Here is an 18,404-nt window from a genome sequence, read left to right as displayed (position 1 = left end):
TTATCTCCACACTGGAATGAAAGGTGCCTCACCCTTGATAATGTGGTTCTTGGCACGCAAGTCAAAAAATGTTTTCTGAAGAGTATCAGGCCTCGATAAGCTCCAGTTGCCCTTTACAGTGACCTAAAGTGGGAGCAGGGCCAGAGGGATAGGCCTTGGGCTCTCTCCAGTGTGCCCTTGTTCTCCTGGTCAAGAGAAGCTCCTGGGGTCCGGATGGGGAGGAAAACACGGGCCTTTCATCACTAGCTCCTCAGAATCTCCCCTGGCAACAGGTCTGCTGGAAGGAGAACTGGATGGCTTCTCCTTCTCCACCTCATTATCCAGCCCTGAACTTAAACCCAAGCCCTTATCTGCTTGTGCCCCAAAACTCAGCTCAGTGCCTTCGAGCCCCCTTGATTCCACCTCCCAATAGCCTGTACTTGCCCTTGGTCCCAGGTCTCCTGCATGTCCAGTGGCTGCCCTGCCCGCCCTTCTATCCCAGACTTCAAGTTCTGTCTGTGCCTGATGGTATCTGCCTTGTGTATCTTACTTTCTTCCAGACTCGGGGCCAGGCACCTGGTCAACCTCACTCGACAGCTGCCACATGGAAAAGTGCATTGTGAGCGTGTTTGACTTTAGTTTTGCTACTTTTCATTACTAACATACAAGATGTGGTTTTGTAGTCAGTCAGACCTGGGTTTGAATTTCAACTCTACCACTTTCCATGGGACCCCAAGTTAAGCCTTAACATTTCCAAGCCCTAGGTTTCCCACTGGTAAATCAGTCACCATGTACCTACCCCATGGCATTAGGGATACTGAAATAAATGGAGTGGTGAGCACAATGTCTGGAGCACAAGAGATGCTCAAACAATTGAGTTTATTATCAAAGATTCCCACCATCTTGCTGCTTTTGACTATGTCATGTGTCTCAGAATGACTCAGAAAGGGCTGAGCATCCGTGAGGCTGGGCCCCCATGGAGTAAACTGCAGCCAGTAGCTCATTTCTTCCTCCTCACTTCAGACTGCTATGTGGCAATATAACAGCCTAGCCTCTCTGGGCCTTAGTGTCCTCTTATCAAAAGCACCATCAGGCTCCTCAGAAGCTGCTGGAATCTCATGAGGACTCAGTGGAACCCACTGAATGCCAGGAGAAACACTGTTTTCTTTTGATGTAGCATTGTTCATGTTTGGAGTGCCCTGGCAAATTGTCTGCAATTATTTTCATTGTAGGACTCTACTGTAGCTCTAGAAATGAGTCTAGTTTAGTTGCTAAGCCGTGTCTGACTCTTTGCGACCCCATGAACTGTAGCCTGCTAGGCATCTCTGTCCCTGGGATTCTCCAGGCAAGAATACTGGACTGGGTTGCCATTTCCTTCTCCAATAAGTGAGTCTAGTTCTTAGTAATGGAATAAGGGCAGAGTAACTGGGATAAACATAGGTTTATCTCAAGACAAGGGGGTCCCTCCTTGCAGAGATGAGTTTCAAAGCTTACCCCAGACTCCTGAGGCACTCTGGCCAATGGCCATCTATTGGCAAGGTGGGCAGAGTCTGCCTTGGGTAGCCACCCACACATATCACACAGCAGGTACTACCTCTCCTCCCAGCCTGATGGGTAACAAGCTTAGCGCACATGCTGCTCTCTCTCTGCCCCTCCTTCTCATCCTCTTCTTCCTGCCTCCTGATCTGATAAAGCAATGAGAACCAAGGTGGCAGCAAGGGCTACAGTGTCCAGATATAGGCCATGCAGGGTAGCACATTTTAAATAGGACCTCTGGGGACAGACCTTAAAGCAAAGCAGTCAATGGAAGGGTGGGAACTGATTGACATCAAAAGGTAGGAGTTGACTGACAGCAGAAACAGGAAGAAGATTTGAGAACCAGTGGGTCTCTAGACAGCTCTGACTTCCCTGTGTGATCACTGCCTGGCTTCTAATGTCGAGATCTGACTTGGCTTTGGACTATTCATTGTGACCTACAGAGAGTTAAGGGAAGGCAAAGTCATGGGCATCCTACTCCAGCTGCCATTAACACATGTACACCCGTGGCGGATTCATGTTGATGTATGGCAAAACCAATACAGTATTGTAAAGTAAAATAAAGTAAAATGTAAAAAAATAAAAATTTTAAAAAAGCATCTCTTGACTCAGCACAAGCACATTCTCTTCACACAGCTGAGGGTCTGGGTGCGATGAGGCAGCAGGGAGCACAAGTCCCATTGCTTCAGGATGGGTCCTAGCTCTGAGGCCTTGGACAGGGGATCAGTCTCTCTGAGCTTCACTTTCCTCATCTCTAACTTGAGAGCAATTAATAGCAATAATAGCGCCCCCTTCCCCACGGAATTCAAGGAGCTAAATAAGCAAGGGCTTCAGAGCAGCATGGCCTTCCCTGGTGGCTCAGACAGTAAAGGATCTACCCGTAATGTGGGAGGCCCAGGTTCCATGCTCGGGTCGAGAAGATCCCCAGGAGAAGGAAATGGTAGCCCACTCGAATATTCTTGCCTGGGGAATTCCATGGACATAGGAGCCTGATGGGCTACAGTCCATGGGGTCGCAAAGAGTCGGACATGACTGAGTGACCGACACTGTCACTACACAATCAGAACAGTGCACAGCCATGGCTATTATTATCCGGTTTCCAAACTTATTCTCTGACTTTTGAAAATGCAGACACAACCATGGGACCAAAGAGAACTGGGGAATGAGGGTTGATTTTTCTCCTTCATAAATCAAGTCAGCTCCCCTCTGTTTCTCCCACTCCACCCCCCACCCCACCCCCCCGCCACCGACATCTGGCCCCCCATGAATTCCTGACATTTTCCACTTCAAGTGCATTATATTCTGGGCATGGGGATGAACAGCTGTACCAAAAACAAAACAACACAAAACAAAACAAAGCCACAAACCCATGACCGCTTTTAATTCCATAGGCCATAGAGCAGGTTTAAAGTCAAAGGTCAACATTTAAGATGACTGGAATATAATGTACATTGAGGTGACCTAGGCACAGCTGGTAGACTCACTTGCCCCTCAGATTTCTCTCCAGTGCCTATCCCCATCCTTCACATTCCCACCGTTAGACTCCCTTCTCTGGATCCGGGGTGTCCATAGGGACCCTTGTTAGGTCATGGGCAGTGCTCACATAATGGACTATGCATTGGAATCCTGGGGCACCAGCCAACTACAGATGTCCAGGACCTCCACTTCTGAAGACCCTGATTCATAAGCGTGTGCTGGAATTTGAAAAGTGTCCCAAGTGAACTATGTAATCATGCAAGGCTGGGACACCCTGTTCTGGTCAAGATCACTCCAGCCTGGGGTCAGGACCTCAGCTCCTGCAGAAGAATGTGGAGTACAGGCCCCAGAAAGTCACCTTGTCTCTCATGGGGATTAAATCTCTTCCTTTCTCCAAGAGACTGCTTGAGGATAAAATCATATACTGTTCTTGTTCAGGCTCTCAGTCATGTTTGACTCTTTGCGACCCCATGGACTACAGCACGCCAGGCTTCTCTGTCCTTCACTATCTCCCAGAGTTTACTCAAACTCATGTCCATTGAGTCAGTGACACTATCCAACTATCTCATCCTTTGTCACCGCCTTCTCCTCCTGCCCTCAATCTTTCCCAGCATCAGGGTCTTTTCCAATGAGTCGGCTCTTAAGCATCAGATGGCCAAAGTATTAGAGCTTCAGTTTCAGCATCAGCCCTTCCAATGAATATTCAGGGTTAATTTCCTTTAGGATAGACTGGTTTGACCATCTTACTGTTCAAGGGACTCTCAAGAGTCTTCTCCAGCACCACAGTTCGAAAGCATCAGTTCTTCAGCACTCAGCCTTCATTATGGTCCAACTCTCACATCTGTACGTGACTACTGGAAAAACCATAGCTTTGACTATATGGACCTTTGTCAGCAAAGTGATGTCACTGCTTCTTAACACCATCTCTAGGTTTGTCATAACTTTTCTTCCAAGTAGCACGCGTCTTTTAATTTCAAGGCTGCAGTCACCATCTGCAGTGACTTTGGAGCCTACAAAAAGAAAATCTGCCACTGTTTCCACTTTTTCCCTGTCTATCTGCTCTGAAGTGATGGGACTGGATGCCATGATCTTAGTTTTTTGAATGCTGAGTTTTAAGCCAGCTTTTCCACCCTCCTTTTTCACTCTCATCAAGAGGCTCTTTAGTTCCTCTTCGCCTTTCTGCAATTAGAGTGACATCATCTGCATCTCTGAGATATCAGATGAGAGACTCAAAAATGCTTCTGAAACTGTATGGACACAAAAGGAACCATTTTAGGAGAGTCTAGGAAATCAAGCCAGGAGAGGGAACAAAGGCTTGGTTGGAATATCGTCAATGTCAGGCAGAAGGAGGTGAACTTGATATAGCCGGAAGAGGAGTAGATATGACAGAGACAGTATTCCAGGAAGAGTAAGCTCAGTGTATCAGACGTGGTGGGCTTACCACGTGGCTCAGTGGTAAAGAATCCACCTGCCAGTGCAGAGGACACAGGTTCAATCCCTGGGTCAGGAAGATCCCCTGGAGAAGGAAATGGCAACCTATGACAGTATTCTTGCCTGGGAAATCCCATGGACAGAGGAGCCTGGCAGGCTTCAGTCCATGGGGTTGCAAAAGAGTCAGACATGACTTAGAGACTAAAAAACAACAAGAATCAACCATGGTGGGCAGGAGGAGAGAGAGACTGCTGACAGGATGCCATCTTAGGGGCTGATGAGATGATGTAGCTGTAGGAAATGAGGTAATAAATCATTTCTACGGTAGAGATGGGTTTGTTGTTTGTCAAACCTACTTCACCTTTTCCTGAAAACACAGTGGATAACACTCACGCTTCAGCCTATGCAAAGTGGGTGGAAGTGATTCAGCCACTTCTAGGCAGGGACCATGCAAACTCTGCGTGGGATCCTCCATTCTTCCCTGTGATGCTCCATCCTTTCCTCTGTTGATCCAGTGCAGAGTCCAGCAGAGGATCTGGCAGCCTTAGTGGAGGGCAGGACCACAGAGAAGAAGGGGCCAGAGGAGGGGAGGTCATTCACCAAACTCCGCACTGAGCTATTCTGTGAACAAGGTGATGAGTGCATACTGACCAATAATACAATACGTTAAACAATGAAAGCTCTAATTTACGAAAGGAGTTCATGTTCTGATTTTATTTGATCCTTACAGAAATCCCATCAGACAGATCATATCTCTGCTGTACTCCTACAGTACTCCTGGGAGAAGAGGTCACATGACCCTCCCCATGTGGCATCTCTCTCTCCTCAAAGTCCTGTGGTCCAGCCCTGCCCAGAACCCTTTATCTCCACAGGAAAAATCTGAGGCATTTGTGATAAAGGACCACAGACATATGGCTCCTTTGGTTTCCAAGGCAAAAAAACAAAGACACAGTGGATGCTAGATTTTATGATATGACTATAAAATGACAAGGACTCAAAAGTGAAAATGAATAAAAGGCAGGTGAGGTTGTCCTTCCCCCCAACCACCCACCTGCTGTGTTTCCTGGCCCTCTGCTCCCTGTCAGCATTAGGAAGCAGAGGTGGGCAGGGAAGGGAGGGGAGCTTTGGCTGAGTCAAGAAGTCTTTATCAGTTGCCATGCCAACCTCCCAAACTGAGTTTTTAAGCAATAGTAACTGGGACATGGTTTTCACTTCCTCTGTGTTCTAGCTAATGGGTTCCCAGTTGGAGTCCATTCACTACACACACTCCCTCCTACATTTTCTGGGTTATCTCTAGTCTTATACTTGATCCTTACCCGCTTACTGCAGAATAATGATAAACAGAAGTGGAAAACATTACCTTGAGCTCCAGAGAATACCTCTCTGGGGGCAGCCATGCCACCTACAGAAAATTAAGTACTTCCTCTTTTAAAATACAGTTGTCCCACAAGCAGGAGGTTAACACATGCAATCTTTTGCATTTTAAATAAAAACCCAAATCACTCAGTTTGCCCCATGATCCAACTCGAACTGTCCACCCTCCCCGCATCTCTTCACAGGCTTTGCCACAGCCCAGCAGAACACTGAATTCTTCTAGACACTTCCTAACCCCTTCTTGCCTCTACAGCCATCATTGATGTGGTTTCCTCCGTCTGAGATGTCATGTTTATTTCCTCTCTGCTTTGTCATCACCTTTGCTAAATCCTCCTGTGCCTCGTTTTTCCCTCTCACACGGGCATTTGCTAAAGCACAGCCTTTACCCGCTTCCCCAAGCTCCCACCTTCAGGGAACCCATTCTTTCAACAGTAGGAAGGAAGCACAAGTTCAAGTCCGATCTTTATCTCATTCTTAGCTCTCGTTTTCCAGCACTCCAATGGCCATGCGCCCTCCACTCTGGCCTGCTGTCATCTCAAACAGAACAGTTCTAAAACCTGAAGACTGCTCTCAGCTCCACTCCTCACGGCTCTATTTCCACCCTAGATCCTTCGGGGTTCCGAGTTCAAGGGAACCGTGAAGCTCCATTCGTTCATCTGCACTCAATCCACTTACAACAACTTAGACAATAATGGTCAAGCCCACCACTAGCATCCATCATTCCAGACATGGAAACCGGCCTCTCCAGAGGAGAACTGACCGTGAATCTAAAGCTTGAGCCTCCCTCCTGTGTTTGCACAGGCTTTTTCCAGGGCCTGTACTCATTCTGTAGCCACATCACACTTCCCCAGCATGCTCCTCCTTTTAGCCCTGGCTTGGGTTCATGATGGCCTCCCCGCAAGCAACACTGCAGAAGCCTCCTCCCGGCCTCTCAAGGCTCTCCTTATTCACAGCCACCTTGAACACAGTCATACAAGCAAAGGCAAGAAGAGCAGCAGCTCGTGTGTCTTCTCACGGCTTTTCCTTAAGCCCATAAAGCACATGTAACCCAAAATGTTAGGCAGTGAATTTATCTGATAAGAGGGCATCGGACCAGATGACTCCACAGAGGTTTTTCCCAGTCAAAAATTCTGTGATTTTATGATCATTGAGCCCATCTTACAGAAGAGGAAGTTTGGCCTTAAAGAAAGTCACACAACCAGCACATAGTGCAGCCGGACCTAGAATCCAGATATTCTAACTTTGAACTCATTAGTCTTCCCACCACATTGTGCAAAGCAGTATAGGACGCATTCTAACAAAGCAGGGACCAAATCAAGCTCCTATTCTGGGTAGAACCCTCTGGTTACTCTGCATTACTCACAAGGGATCAAAAATCACTTAGCTGTCATTCAAAGCCCTTTCTCACCATTGTGTTTCTTTCTCGTATTTCCAACTGTGTCCTTCCCTATGCCACTGTTTGGGGCCAGCCTTGAATACCCCACTCCCAGGCACTCAGCGACTCCTCATCACTCTTCAGAGCACAACTCAGGGACTTCCCTGGTGGTTCAGGGGCTAAGAATCCACCTTGCAATGCAGGGGATGGGGGTTTGACCCCTGGTCAGGAAACTAAGATCCCACATGCTGTGGAACAATTAAGCCTTCGAGCCACAACTAGAGAGTCCGTGTATCACAATGAAGATCCTGCATGCCATAACTAAGACCCCACGCAGCCAAATAAATAAATAAACGTATATATGTATGCATATTTTTTAGAAAGTTCAACTCAGGTCCTATCTCCCCGAGACTAGACCTGGAGACCTCATTTGAGCCACATGCATCCCTCATTTCATTGCCTACCACGTATGTGGCATGATGTTGGCATTTTTACTCCTCAGCTTCTAGTTTACGGGCTGCTAAGACACCATCATCTCTGATCTCCCCTCCCAGCTTTCAGCTGTCACAGAGCCTGGCACAGAGTAGGTGGCTCCACAAACAAGTTTGTTAATTGGTTAATTGATTGATGGATTGTTTTCAATCTCTTAACTCCCCACATTCTTTATCTTACTAATATTTCCTTCACACCCAGCTTTTTAAATGACTTGTCACTCCCATATCATAAAAAAAAAAAATTACAGAGGAAGAGACGCAAGTTTAAAAGAGAGGTCAAAAGCATTCCTTTCCTCCCTTTTCTGGTTTATTTAGGGTCAATCCTGGATGACTCATGCGAATAAGCATATTTGCCTCAACCGCCTCCATCCCAAGAAATGCATACTTGCAGTAGGGAGTCAACTTTCTCTTGCCCTTTGGATCCTCCCCCAGGTAGGTTCAACCCTATTTACCCACAAGCTGGGCCAGCTGTTCTCAATCTTTGATGAATCTGAGGATCGCCGTGGGGAGATGTCTAGGATTCACCCCAACCTCTTGAATCTGGATCCCTAAGGACAGGGCTGGGCAAACCTGTATGAAGAAGCTTTGCAGTGACTTTTTTATGGCCCAAAGGTTGGGTGCCAGTGGCCTAGTGCATGGTGCTAGTGCACCATGAGCACTGCAATAAATAAAACTCAAAGAACCTCTCCGTGCTAACGGAGCCAGAGGGGACCTCTTTCCAGAGGTTAATAACTCCATTGCTTTTTACCAGAAAGAATTCATTTTAGTTCTGACAGCAGATTATCTATCTTATTTACCCTTAAGTATTTCACATCTCAGATCTAAGACATTCCTTGAATAAATCTATGAATTTCCAAAGTAGGTTGTCACTCAGGGAGCTGGCAGACACTTCCCTGGTAGTTGGAGCTGACCCCTCAGAATGCCAGCAGGGTCAGATCTAAGATGCCCTGGGTGGAGACTCACCTTCAGGAAACCCATGATTAACCACTTTGCATCTTCATAAAAAAGACAACTGGGGATGGCTCCTGGGTAAGTTTTTAAAGGTACCAGATATTGAGAGTCTGTTACATTTTCCCAATAGTCTAGATAGGTAATATGTCTACGTGTGTATGTGTTTTCTAGGACAGTAGCCATGGCTAGGCAGAGCTTGAAGGTTGCAAGCAAATGGGAACGCTGCATAGAGGTTTCACGGGTCCTCTTGGAACTAAAGGACCTGAAACTCCAGAAGCTGCCTTCCTACTGAAGGGTCAAAACTGTAGCACCTGCAGATGAGCCTGGGAGGCTCCACCTGGAACCTAGTGACAAGAAGGGGATGAAACCCCAGAAGTAACACCCCCATGGAGCCGAAAAGGGAGGGGCCAGGGTAGCACTCCCAGTAATTTGATGCATCCTAGTCCAGCCCCTCGAGCTGTGTGGGAATCAACACCCCTTGAGCTGGAAGAATCTGACCATTGGTCAGCGATCTACACTCTCCTGGGGTTACATTCCTCCAGACAGTGGTTGGTGGGGGCCTCCAGCTCTTGGAGCAGCAGCCCCGTCAGAGGTGACCACTGTGCTCTGACTCCCGTTGCTCTGTGTCTCTGCACCAGCGACTTCTGGGACACATTAAGGAAGGAACGTGCTAGGGGCTTGGCGTCTCACTTTTTGGGCTATCCTAGGCCTGCAGAGGAGGCCTTACCCAGATTACACATCTCGTTCAATGCTCACAGCAACCCCAGGAAACAGGTATTGCCATTATCAGCATTCCACAGGCAAGACAACTGTGGCCCAGAGATGTCAGGCAGCCTATCCTAGCTCACACAGTAGGTGACCCTCAGAAACTGCATTCTTCTACTGCCTCTTCTGTTACCACTACCATGGGCTCAGCATCTGAATTTCAAAAGAAACCAAGAATTAAAAGCTTTTGACTTATCTGAACCCGTAGGCTCTTTGCCCTCGGTGGAGAAAGCTACCAAACAGTCCAGAGAGACAGCTCAGGTAAGCAGGGAGGCAAGGGCTGACACCACTGGCCATGGGCTTTAACATCTTCAGACCCCCAACCCTCACTGTCACCACCTGCCAGGGTACCTGAGACTTGTATGAGCCGACCTTTGACATCGGTACTCCCAGGGATGTGTTACCAGGTAAGGATGCACCGCTGACACAGCAGGGCAGATGGATTTGCGTGTTGCATTACTGACCAAAGAGCAAAACCAGGAGAAAACAGTGGCATAATGTGATAAAAGGAACTTCAAAACCTGATAACCCCATGACTGGCCAGGTGACCAGGCAGCCAGTGGGGAGCTGGGGTCTGAGAGGTAACACAACAAAATTTGATCCCGTCTGTTCTGGAAGTCAGATGACCACGCCACGGGTCGCCATGACTTGACTTGTGCTCTGCACCACTGTCAGAGCCTTCTGGATCACTCCATAAATGAAATGACTAGTCATTTCCATCAGACAATCAGCAGGCCTCCGTTCTGTTTCCCCCAGGGGCTGAATTGATCATTATTTACTAGACCGACCCCACACACAGACTGTTCTGGAGTCCTGCAGATAAGGGCTTTATGCGCCGTCAGCATCTGTTCACTGCAGCACTGTTGGCTGTGAGCTTTCTGTCAACAGCACTCCTGATGAGAATGAGTAGGATGACCTGAGGCTGTTAGACGTTCTAGACATTCATCCACACTAGCAAAGCCACCGAGCTCAGTAGTGGCAAAGCTGCCTGCCGAGAGACCTGCCTCTGATCAGGACTCAGTGGCTCTGCACAAGAGCTCCACAACAGAGTTGCCTAGGGGTGGGGGTAAAAACACCACTTTTGGGTCCCGCCTACAGAAATTGTGATGTAGCTGACCAGGGAGCAGCCTGACATCAGAAGCTTTAAAAATCTCCCCCAAATTGTTAGATTCTGTAGCCAAATTTGAGAACCACTGGTTTCTGTTGAAACTCAAGAGACATTTGTTTCCAGCTGGGTGGCTCTGGCAACTTTCTACCTCTGGGGTCTAGGGCGGGGACTGAAGGTGGAGGTGTCGATAGGGAAGGAGGAATGCCTTGATCTAACTACACGGCAGCACATCCTGTGTTTGTCTTCCCAAATCACTTTCTGTTTTGCTTTTATTTCCTTGTTCTTTTTTCTTTCAGTAAACCACGCTCACTGCCTCTATCCACTCTAACCTGTTGTCCTCCCTTTGTGATCAAAGTCCCAGCTGCGTATGATCTCATTTATTCTCAAAATAGCCCTGCGAGTGAGGAAGCAGCCAGGCTATTGTTCCCTAAGGCAAATCAGGGACCTGCAGATCAAGAAAGGTTCTATCTGCCACGGGACTCATATCCTTATCGAAGTCAATGTGTTCTCAGCAATTTTCAACTTACACAATGTTTTCCTCTATTTGTTCCCGTGGCATCCTCGCAGCCAGTCTGTGGTGACAGTATTTTCATAACCAGGGTGACCACACGTTCTCATCAACCCCAGGTGACACCTGCTGTCCCAGCCTAACTATTGGAAGTACCTCCTTTCTCTCTCAGGAGTTTGGACAATAAAAGATAAGGGCACTTTATTTATAATCACCCTCTTGTTTTAAGAGGGGGGATGCTGAGATTCATAGAAGTTATGGAACTTGTTCAGAGTCATTTGGCCAACAAGAGGCAGAGACAAGATTTGAACCCATTTCTCTGTCCCCTCTGCCACATTCACATTTGTTGGGAAATGAGAATGAGAGCTGACAGACTCAAACCTTTCTTCTTATAGATGAAGAAATTAAAAACGTTGGGTCAATGATCTCTTACATATCCCCATGAGACGGCTTCCCTGGTGGTCGGTCCAGTGACTGGGAATCCGCCTTGCAGCACAGGGGAGACCAGTTCAATCCCTGGTCCAGGAGGATCCCATGTGCTCACATGCCTCAGAGCAGCTAGATCCATGCGTCGCAACTACTGAGCCTGTGCTCTAGAGCCTGGGAACCACAACTTCTGAGCCCACGTGCTGCAACTACTGGAGCCTGCGCTCGGCCACAAGAGAAGCCCCTGCAATGAGAAGCCCTCGCATGGCAATGAAGAGTGGCCCCCACTCCCAAAGCTAGAGAAAGCCCTCATGCAGCAACAAAGACACACCAAAGCCAAAAAAAAAAAAAAAAAAAAAGCTTTTTAATTAAATAAATAAATCTTAAAAAAAAAAAAAAATCCCCATTAGAATGTTCCCTGGAAGGGAAAGACTTGGAGTACAGAGCAGGGATGGGTGGGGGCCTTGATAGCGTTCCATGACCATATTAGAATGGACTGGAAATGGAAATGGCAACCCACTCCAGTATTCTTGCCTGGAAAATCCCATGGATGGAGGTCTACAAAATCCCTGGTGGGCTACAGTCACAAAGAGCTGGACATGACTGAGTGACTAACACATTAGAATGGATTCGTAAGTGGCCAGTAAGTGTCATCTTAGAAATACTTGAAAGGCTGACTTGGCAAAAGAAGGTACAAGGCCTGACATATGGGTATTCGAGAAAGAGTAAAAAAAATTTAGAGTCTAAACTGCTAGCTGATGGCTGGATCTGAATGTTATTTACTGCTATCTACTTCTGAACATTTCACGGATGCTCTTTGAGCACCTGAGTTTTTCAACCATAAAATGGGATGAACCATCATCCTTAGTTCCCGAGGTTGTTACAGGGAGAGCAAAGTGCTCTCTCAGCATCATATCTCAAGAGGACCTTGGGAACCACATGTCATTTGTTTCCATCACTTTATACCTGTGAATCAAGGCTCGTGGATCCATGAAGCTGGGGAGCCAATGAGATAAGGTATTTGAATGTGCTTCCTAAGTCCTAAAATGCCACCGTTTAGTATGATTAATAAGCAGCAGTGGTAACAGATAATGATCACCAATCGATGTGGCGTAGAATCTATTGTATGTCCTTGAAACTCTCACGATAATGAAGGTTTTGAATGACACACAGAAGGCTTTCCCGGTGGCTCAGTCAGTGAAGAGTCTGCCCACAATGCGGGTGACCTGGGTTTGATCCCTGGGTTGGAAAGATCCTCTGGAGAAGGAAATGGCAACCCACTCCAGAATTCTTGCCTGGAGAATTCCATGGACAGAGGAGACTGGTGGGCTACAGTCCATGGGGTCACAAAGAGTCGGACACAAGTGAGTGACTAACTTTCGCTTTCACATTTCCCAGGGGACAGGCCAGGTTTGGAGGGGGATGGGTCTCTTCGAGGGAGTGTTGAAGATGACCACATCACAACCCTTACTGGGTGAGGAGAGCCTGCCTGGAAGGCTTCCTAGAAACCAACCTCGCTGGGCCTGCAGAAATCACCTCGGATACCTGAGACCTTCCACAAGGCCTTTCTTCTGATGGGAATCCTACAGCTATAAGACACGATAAACCATGGAAATACCTGATTCTGTATATCAGGACATGGCTGGCTGCCTGGGCAGTGTCTTTATTTCACAATTATTTTTAGCCTTTACTTGCCCTTGTAACTGATCACTACTAACCAGAAGCTCAAAAAGGGGGTGGGGGGATCAAAAGCTTTCCTATCTGATTTTTTGTTCTCCATCAACTTGATTTCTGTGCTGACCAAGGCCTGCCTGGCTCTCATGGATTGCTTTCTTTTAGGAAGAAAAAAAAAAAAAAAGACAACACGGGTACTTTAGAATTCTTGTGGGCACTGGGGGCTGCTAAGTGAGCTTTTTATACAAATGGAGAAAACCTCCAAGTTGCCAACCTGAAACTCAGAAGGTACGGGTAGAATGGGCTTCTCACTTAGGAGCAGGGCAAAGGGCTCTTTTGGTTCTAAAAGAGTCAATTTGTGTTTCAAATAGCTTTCAGGAACTTGACACTGAAACTACCTGCTCCCAGGGAATCTGAGAAAGTCCTAGAATAGCTTTCTTCAAGAACAGCAATACTCCTTGCTCTGTGAAAGCTCTCCGTATTTGCTCCCTAGACCGCAGGCCTGGATGCTGGGGGTCAGAGCACCCTGGCCAGCTCTGAGTCTAACACTGCCCAGTCTCGGAGGACATGACCTCTTTCATTACCTGGGTCTGCCAGAGAGCCTGAAAATCCTTCCCTGAGGAGTCCCAGAAACGAAATGAGGGTGACGGTGATGGAAGCCACATTTGGGGGAAGAGAAATAGGTCCAGGAAAGTTGTCTCACTAAAAACCAAATGTAACGTCTATGCATAATTTTGCAAAATAACCCCCCCAAATGTAAAGCACAGCCGAAATATTTAACAAAACTTTGTGGTAGGCTGCGCCAACTGAGAGTATTTTTCAAGTGTAAGATAAGTCACAGCTCGTTTGTTATTTTTTAGTAAAATAAGTAAAAATTACCGAAGACCAAAAGGTTGCTATCAGTGTCATATAGATCTTACACTTCCTGCGAAAATCTATTTGTGTATTTAGTTTGTAGATAAGGATCGTTTGACCAAACAAATTTAAAAGGCCTGTATATTTCCATACATTTCCCCATGTATAAAGGGAAATATACATGTCTTTTAAATTCAGCCAGAACAGGCACCAAGTTCTCTTCCCTTCTCAGTTACCTGTATATTTCTAGGGAAACTGCATTCTAAGATGTTTGGGTTTTTTTGTTTTTTTCCCCCTTTTGTGAAAGTTCTCAGCCCTCAGGCAGCCTGCCGGCGGCTGCCCCTCCCCCAAGTCCTGGCGACTCTGCACCGCCGTGGAGACAACTCTTCTGCGCTCAGGTTTCTCGGCTTCTGGAGGACCTATCAAATGTTTCTTTCTTATTACACTGGAGGACCGGGAAACGGTGCATCAGCCTTCATCCTTCCTCCTCCAGGTTGCAAAGGAAGAGTAGCAGCTTTTGACGTTAGACTGTTTCGGCGCAGGGAGCGAGGGGACTTAATGAACTCCCCCCGCCCCGTGCCCCCTCCTCCCAGTCTGCCTCAGGTCACCCTTTGCATTTCCTGATACAACCCCGCGGAAACACGCTTATGGCACTAATAATAATGTGGGCGAGTGGAGTGTTTGCTTTCCGCCTTGCAGATCACAGAACAAGAACACATCTTTGTTCCCTTTTGCTTTTCTTTTAATAGAGTAAAAGAGAGGAAGGAGGTTTTAAGAAATGTTATTTCTACTTTGCCAAAGATCATATTATTAGTAATGCTTTCTTTTCCCCCTCTTCCTTCCCCCCGCCTTTTTAGAAGAAATCGTCATGGGTCCAGCCAGGTTCCTGCCCTCACCCTGCACCCGAAGATGCCCCTTCAGGACAAACCAAAATCGCGCCTAGGCAGGGTGACCGCCGGTCCTGCGGCAGGTTTGACAAACTCTCGGAGAAGACAGCCACCTGCCAGAATGCACCTGACTCCATCCCGCCCGGGAGCCCCGAAGCGAGGCTCGGGTTTGCAGAAAGGCCACCCCAGGGACCGCCAGGGCTAGGCTGCGCTCCCTGGGGAAGGTCGGGCGTCCCAGAGCGCTCGGCGCCGGGGCACGTGAGCCTCGATCCCGGCTGGAGGCGCAGCAGGTGCGGCGGCGCTGGGACGCCGACCTACCTTCACGAAGAGCTCGATCTCGGGGTCCCGGTCGTCCCCGTTAGCCGTCGCCGCGTCCGTCATGCCGTCGGCGCCCGGGGCCAGCGTCCCGGGCCGGGGAGGCGCCACCTCTGCGGCGCCCGGGCCAGCGCTCCTGCCGCTGCTGCTGCTGCTGCTGCTGCCCGGGGAAGGCGGGGGTGGCCTACGGAGGGCGTTTATTTTTCTAGTTTCTTTAATCTATTTCCCCAGCCGGTGACAGCAGTGCCTGAGGGATCGATGTTCCGGGCGATCGCACGGAAAGAGAGAAGCCAGGAGAGGGCAGAGGACGAGGCGGACAAGGTGGGCTCGAGGATGGGCGGCAGGTCCCGGGAGCAACAAGTGCGCGCGCTGGGAGGTGTCACAGGATCCGCGCCGGGCGGCGATCCTGCGGCCGCCGCCCGCGCCCAAAATAGCCGGCGCCGCGGGGCGGGGTCAACCCGGCGGGCGGGAGGGGCTCCGGGCAAGCGCGGCCCCCGCCCCGCATCCCGGGCCCCGCGGGCGCGCCGCGGACCAGCGCCGCTACACCACCGCCGGGATAGGAGGATGTTCTGGGAAAGATAAAGGGGGAGGAAGTGTGAGAGGAGGCGGGGGAGGATGAGACAGAAAAAGAGATGGCTTTAAGCCCTACGGTTCATTTAACGAAGCATCAGCTCCTCCAAGTTAACTCTCCTACCAGCCCTTTCCACTAGGAAACCCCCTTCCTGCCTTAGGGATGCTCAGAGCCAGGAGGAGCTATGGGGAGCCGGGAAGAGAACGGAAGGACCCTGAAAACTGCATTTGCCATCCTCGTGCGGGATAGGTTAGAGTAGGGCTGGGAGAGGAGGAGGCAGGGAAGGTCAGGGTGCTGTGTAAGGTAGAGAGGCGAGCCAGCCAGGTCAGGATCCGTGTCCTTTAACCTCTGGGCTGTTTTGCTTTCCCCTTCTTTCGTTTTGTTTTATTCTTTGGCTTTCTCCTTTTTTTTTTTTTTTTTTGGTTTTCTATTTTTATTTTATTTCTGTTCTCCTTTTTTAATGGCATATAATACCCATATAGGCTTCCCTTGTGGCTCAGCTGGTAAAGAATCCTCCTGCAATGCAGGAGACCTGGGTTCGATCCTCAGGTTGGGAAGATCCCTGAAGAAGGGAAAGGCTACCCACTCCAGTATTCTGGCCTGGAGAATTCCATGGACTATACTGTCCATATACTTTGGCCAGGTGATGCAAAGAACTGACTCACTGAAAAAGACCCTGATGCTAGGAAAGATTGAAGGCAGGAGGAGAAGGGGATGACAGAGGACGAGATAGTTGGATGGCATCACCAACTCGATGAGCATGAGTTTGAGTAAGCTCCAGGAGTTGGTGATGGACAGGGAAGCCTGGAGTGCTGCAGTCCATGGGGTCACAGAGTCCGACACAACTGAGCGACTGAACTGAACTGAATATGCCTATAGAAAAATATGCATATCATAAGTGGACAGTTCAATATATTTTCACAGTCTGAACTCATCCATGACACCTGCACCAGAGAAAGAGGTAAAATGTTAGCTGCTCACCCAGAAGCTCATCCTGGTCTCTCCTTTCTAGCTCTCCTCCCTCTCACAGCTGTCACCCACCTGGGGTTAACTCATTATCCCGACTTGTAATAACAGCACAGGTTAGTTTTGCCTGGAATCTTACAACAAGCATAGTATACACTCCTTGGTGTCTGGCTTCCTTTGTGTTCACCACTGCATTGGTGAGGTTTATCCATCCTGCAGTGTGTAGTTGGAAACCACCCATTTTTGTTGCCACAAGTTATTTATCCATTCTCCCTCTGATGGATATTTGCATAGCTCTCAGTTAATGACTTCCATGGGGCTACTATGAACATTCTATCAAACATCCTTTCACAATACATGGAAACTTTTTGTTGGCTGTATACTCAGGAGTGGTATTGCTTGTTTCTAGAGCATTAGAATGTTCTTCTCGAATAAGCGCTGCCAGCGGGTTTTCCAATGCAGCTGTACCAATTTACATTCCCATCCTCTGTTTCTTTTAAAAACAGGTGCTAAGTCTTTTATATCTGGAATCTGGTCAACTTCTGTTTGTGTTCTTTGCCTTTTCTAGCTGAACCTATCTGTGCTCTGTCCTGCCTGACTTATAAATACATATTTGTTCCATGACTTTCTAGGAAAAAAATTAATCACTTAATAAAAATAAGTAATAGTACTTATTAGGTACCAGGCAAAAAATGCTAAATACTCTACATGGCTTAACTTATTTCATCTTTATAGATAGTGTTATTGTCCCAGTTTTACAAGTGGGAAAACTGAGGCATATTTATTAATATTTAAGTAATTTGCCCCTAGTCATTCAGCTAGGAAACGATGGAATCAGGCTCAACTATTCTCATCACCTCTCTCAAACTTCGTGCACACTGGGTAAGGCACTTTGGGAAACAAAGGCACTGTGCTGGTCTTAATGGAGATTAAAATCTGTTTCAGGATAATATGCCCATGTAAAGAAAAACTCAGACTGCCACACGAATTGGGTAGATGAAAGGGCTATGTAAGTCAGCTTGCCGAGAGATTATTCATCATCATTGGAGTGGCCAGAAAGAAAGAGCTCATAGAGCAGAAGCAACTTCCTGAATGGCAGGCATCTGATCGGCAGAGAAGATGGCAAGGTGTCCTGACCACCATTTATGACAGGTTGTTTCCCCATAAACTCCAAGTGCAAATGTCTCCTGCTCACCAAAGGAAACAGTCGCCAGCCCGACTTGCAACCCTCATGGTACCCTGCAGCTTAATCAAGGTGAGGCTTAATTGCTCTCCTCCCCGGTTTCAGGCTTACATCACTGAAGCCTTTAGCTGTCACCTTCACAGCTGTGCATTCCAAGCCAGTGACTGCATACTCTGGGAAAGACAAGGTTACTGAGGGAGACGGCTACCTTCACTGCGTGCCGCACAGACTCATCACTTCCCTGTTCTGGACTGTGGACAATATTTGCAATAGTAATTGACAGAGGTAAATGACATTTTATGCCAAAGTGCCTTTGAGGGCTTTTTATTTTTATTTTTCCTGAGTGAAGATGCTTTACACATGTGATTATTTTCTTGGCTATGAGCTTAATAATATGTGGTATGACCTCTATTTCCCCCTAATCCCAAACCTAGCAGAGTTAGATTTTTTTTAAAAAAAAAAACATTCTTTACTTATTTTATTTTTGGCTGCACTGGGTCTTTGTTGCTGCACACAGGCTTCCTCTAGCT

General features: G+C 47.8%; 1 protein-coding gene across 1 annotated transcript in view; it reads right to left on the bottom strand.

The window, feature by feature from the left end:
* Positions 1 to 15,570, bottom strand: part of CLIC5 (chloride intracellular channel 5) — a 110,408-nt gene extending 94,838 nt beyond the window's left edge. Inside the window, exon 1 of the mRNA XM_018039166.1 lies at positions 15,158 to 15,570. Within this exon, the coding sequence (XP_017894655.1) occupies positions 15,158 to 15,220 (63 nt within the window). The 5' untranslated portion in view covers positions 15,221 to 15,570. The remainder of the gene's footprint in view (positions 1 to 15,157) is intronic.

This window comes from Capra hircus, chromosome 23, assembly GCF_001704415.2.
Source record: "Capra hircus breed San Clemente chromosome 23, ASM170441v1, whole genome shotgun sequence".
Classification (NCBI taxonomy): Eukaryota; Metazoa; Chordata; class Mammalia; order Artiodactyla; family Bovidae; genus Capra; species Capra hircus.
The sequence above is the reverse complement of the archived record's forward strand: the minus strand, read 5'-3'. Positions and strand labels throughout refer to the sequence as shown.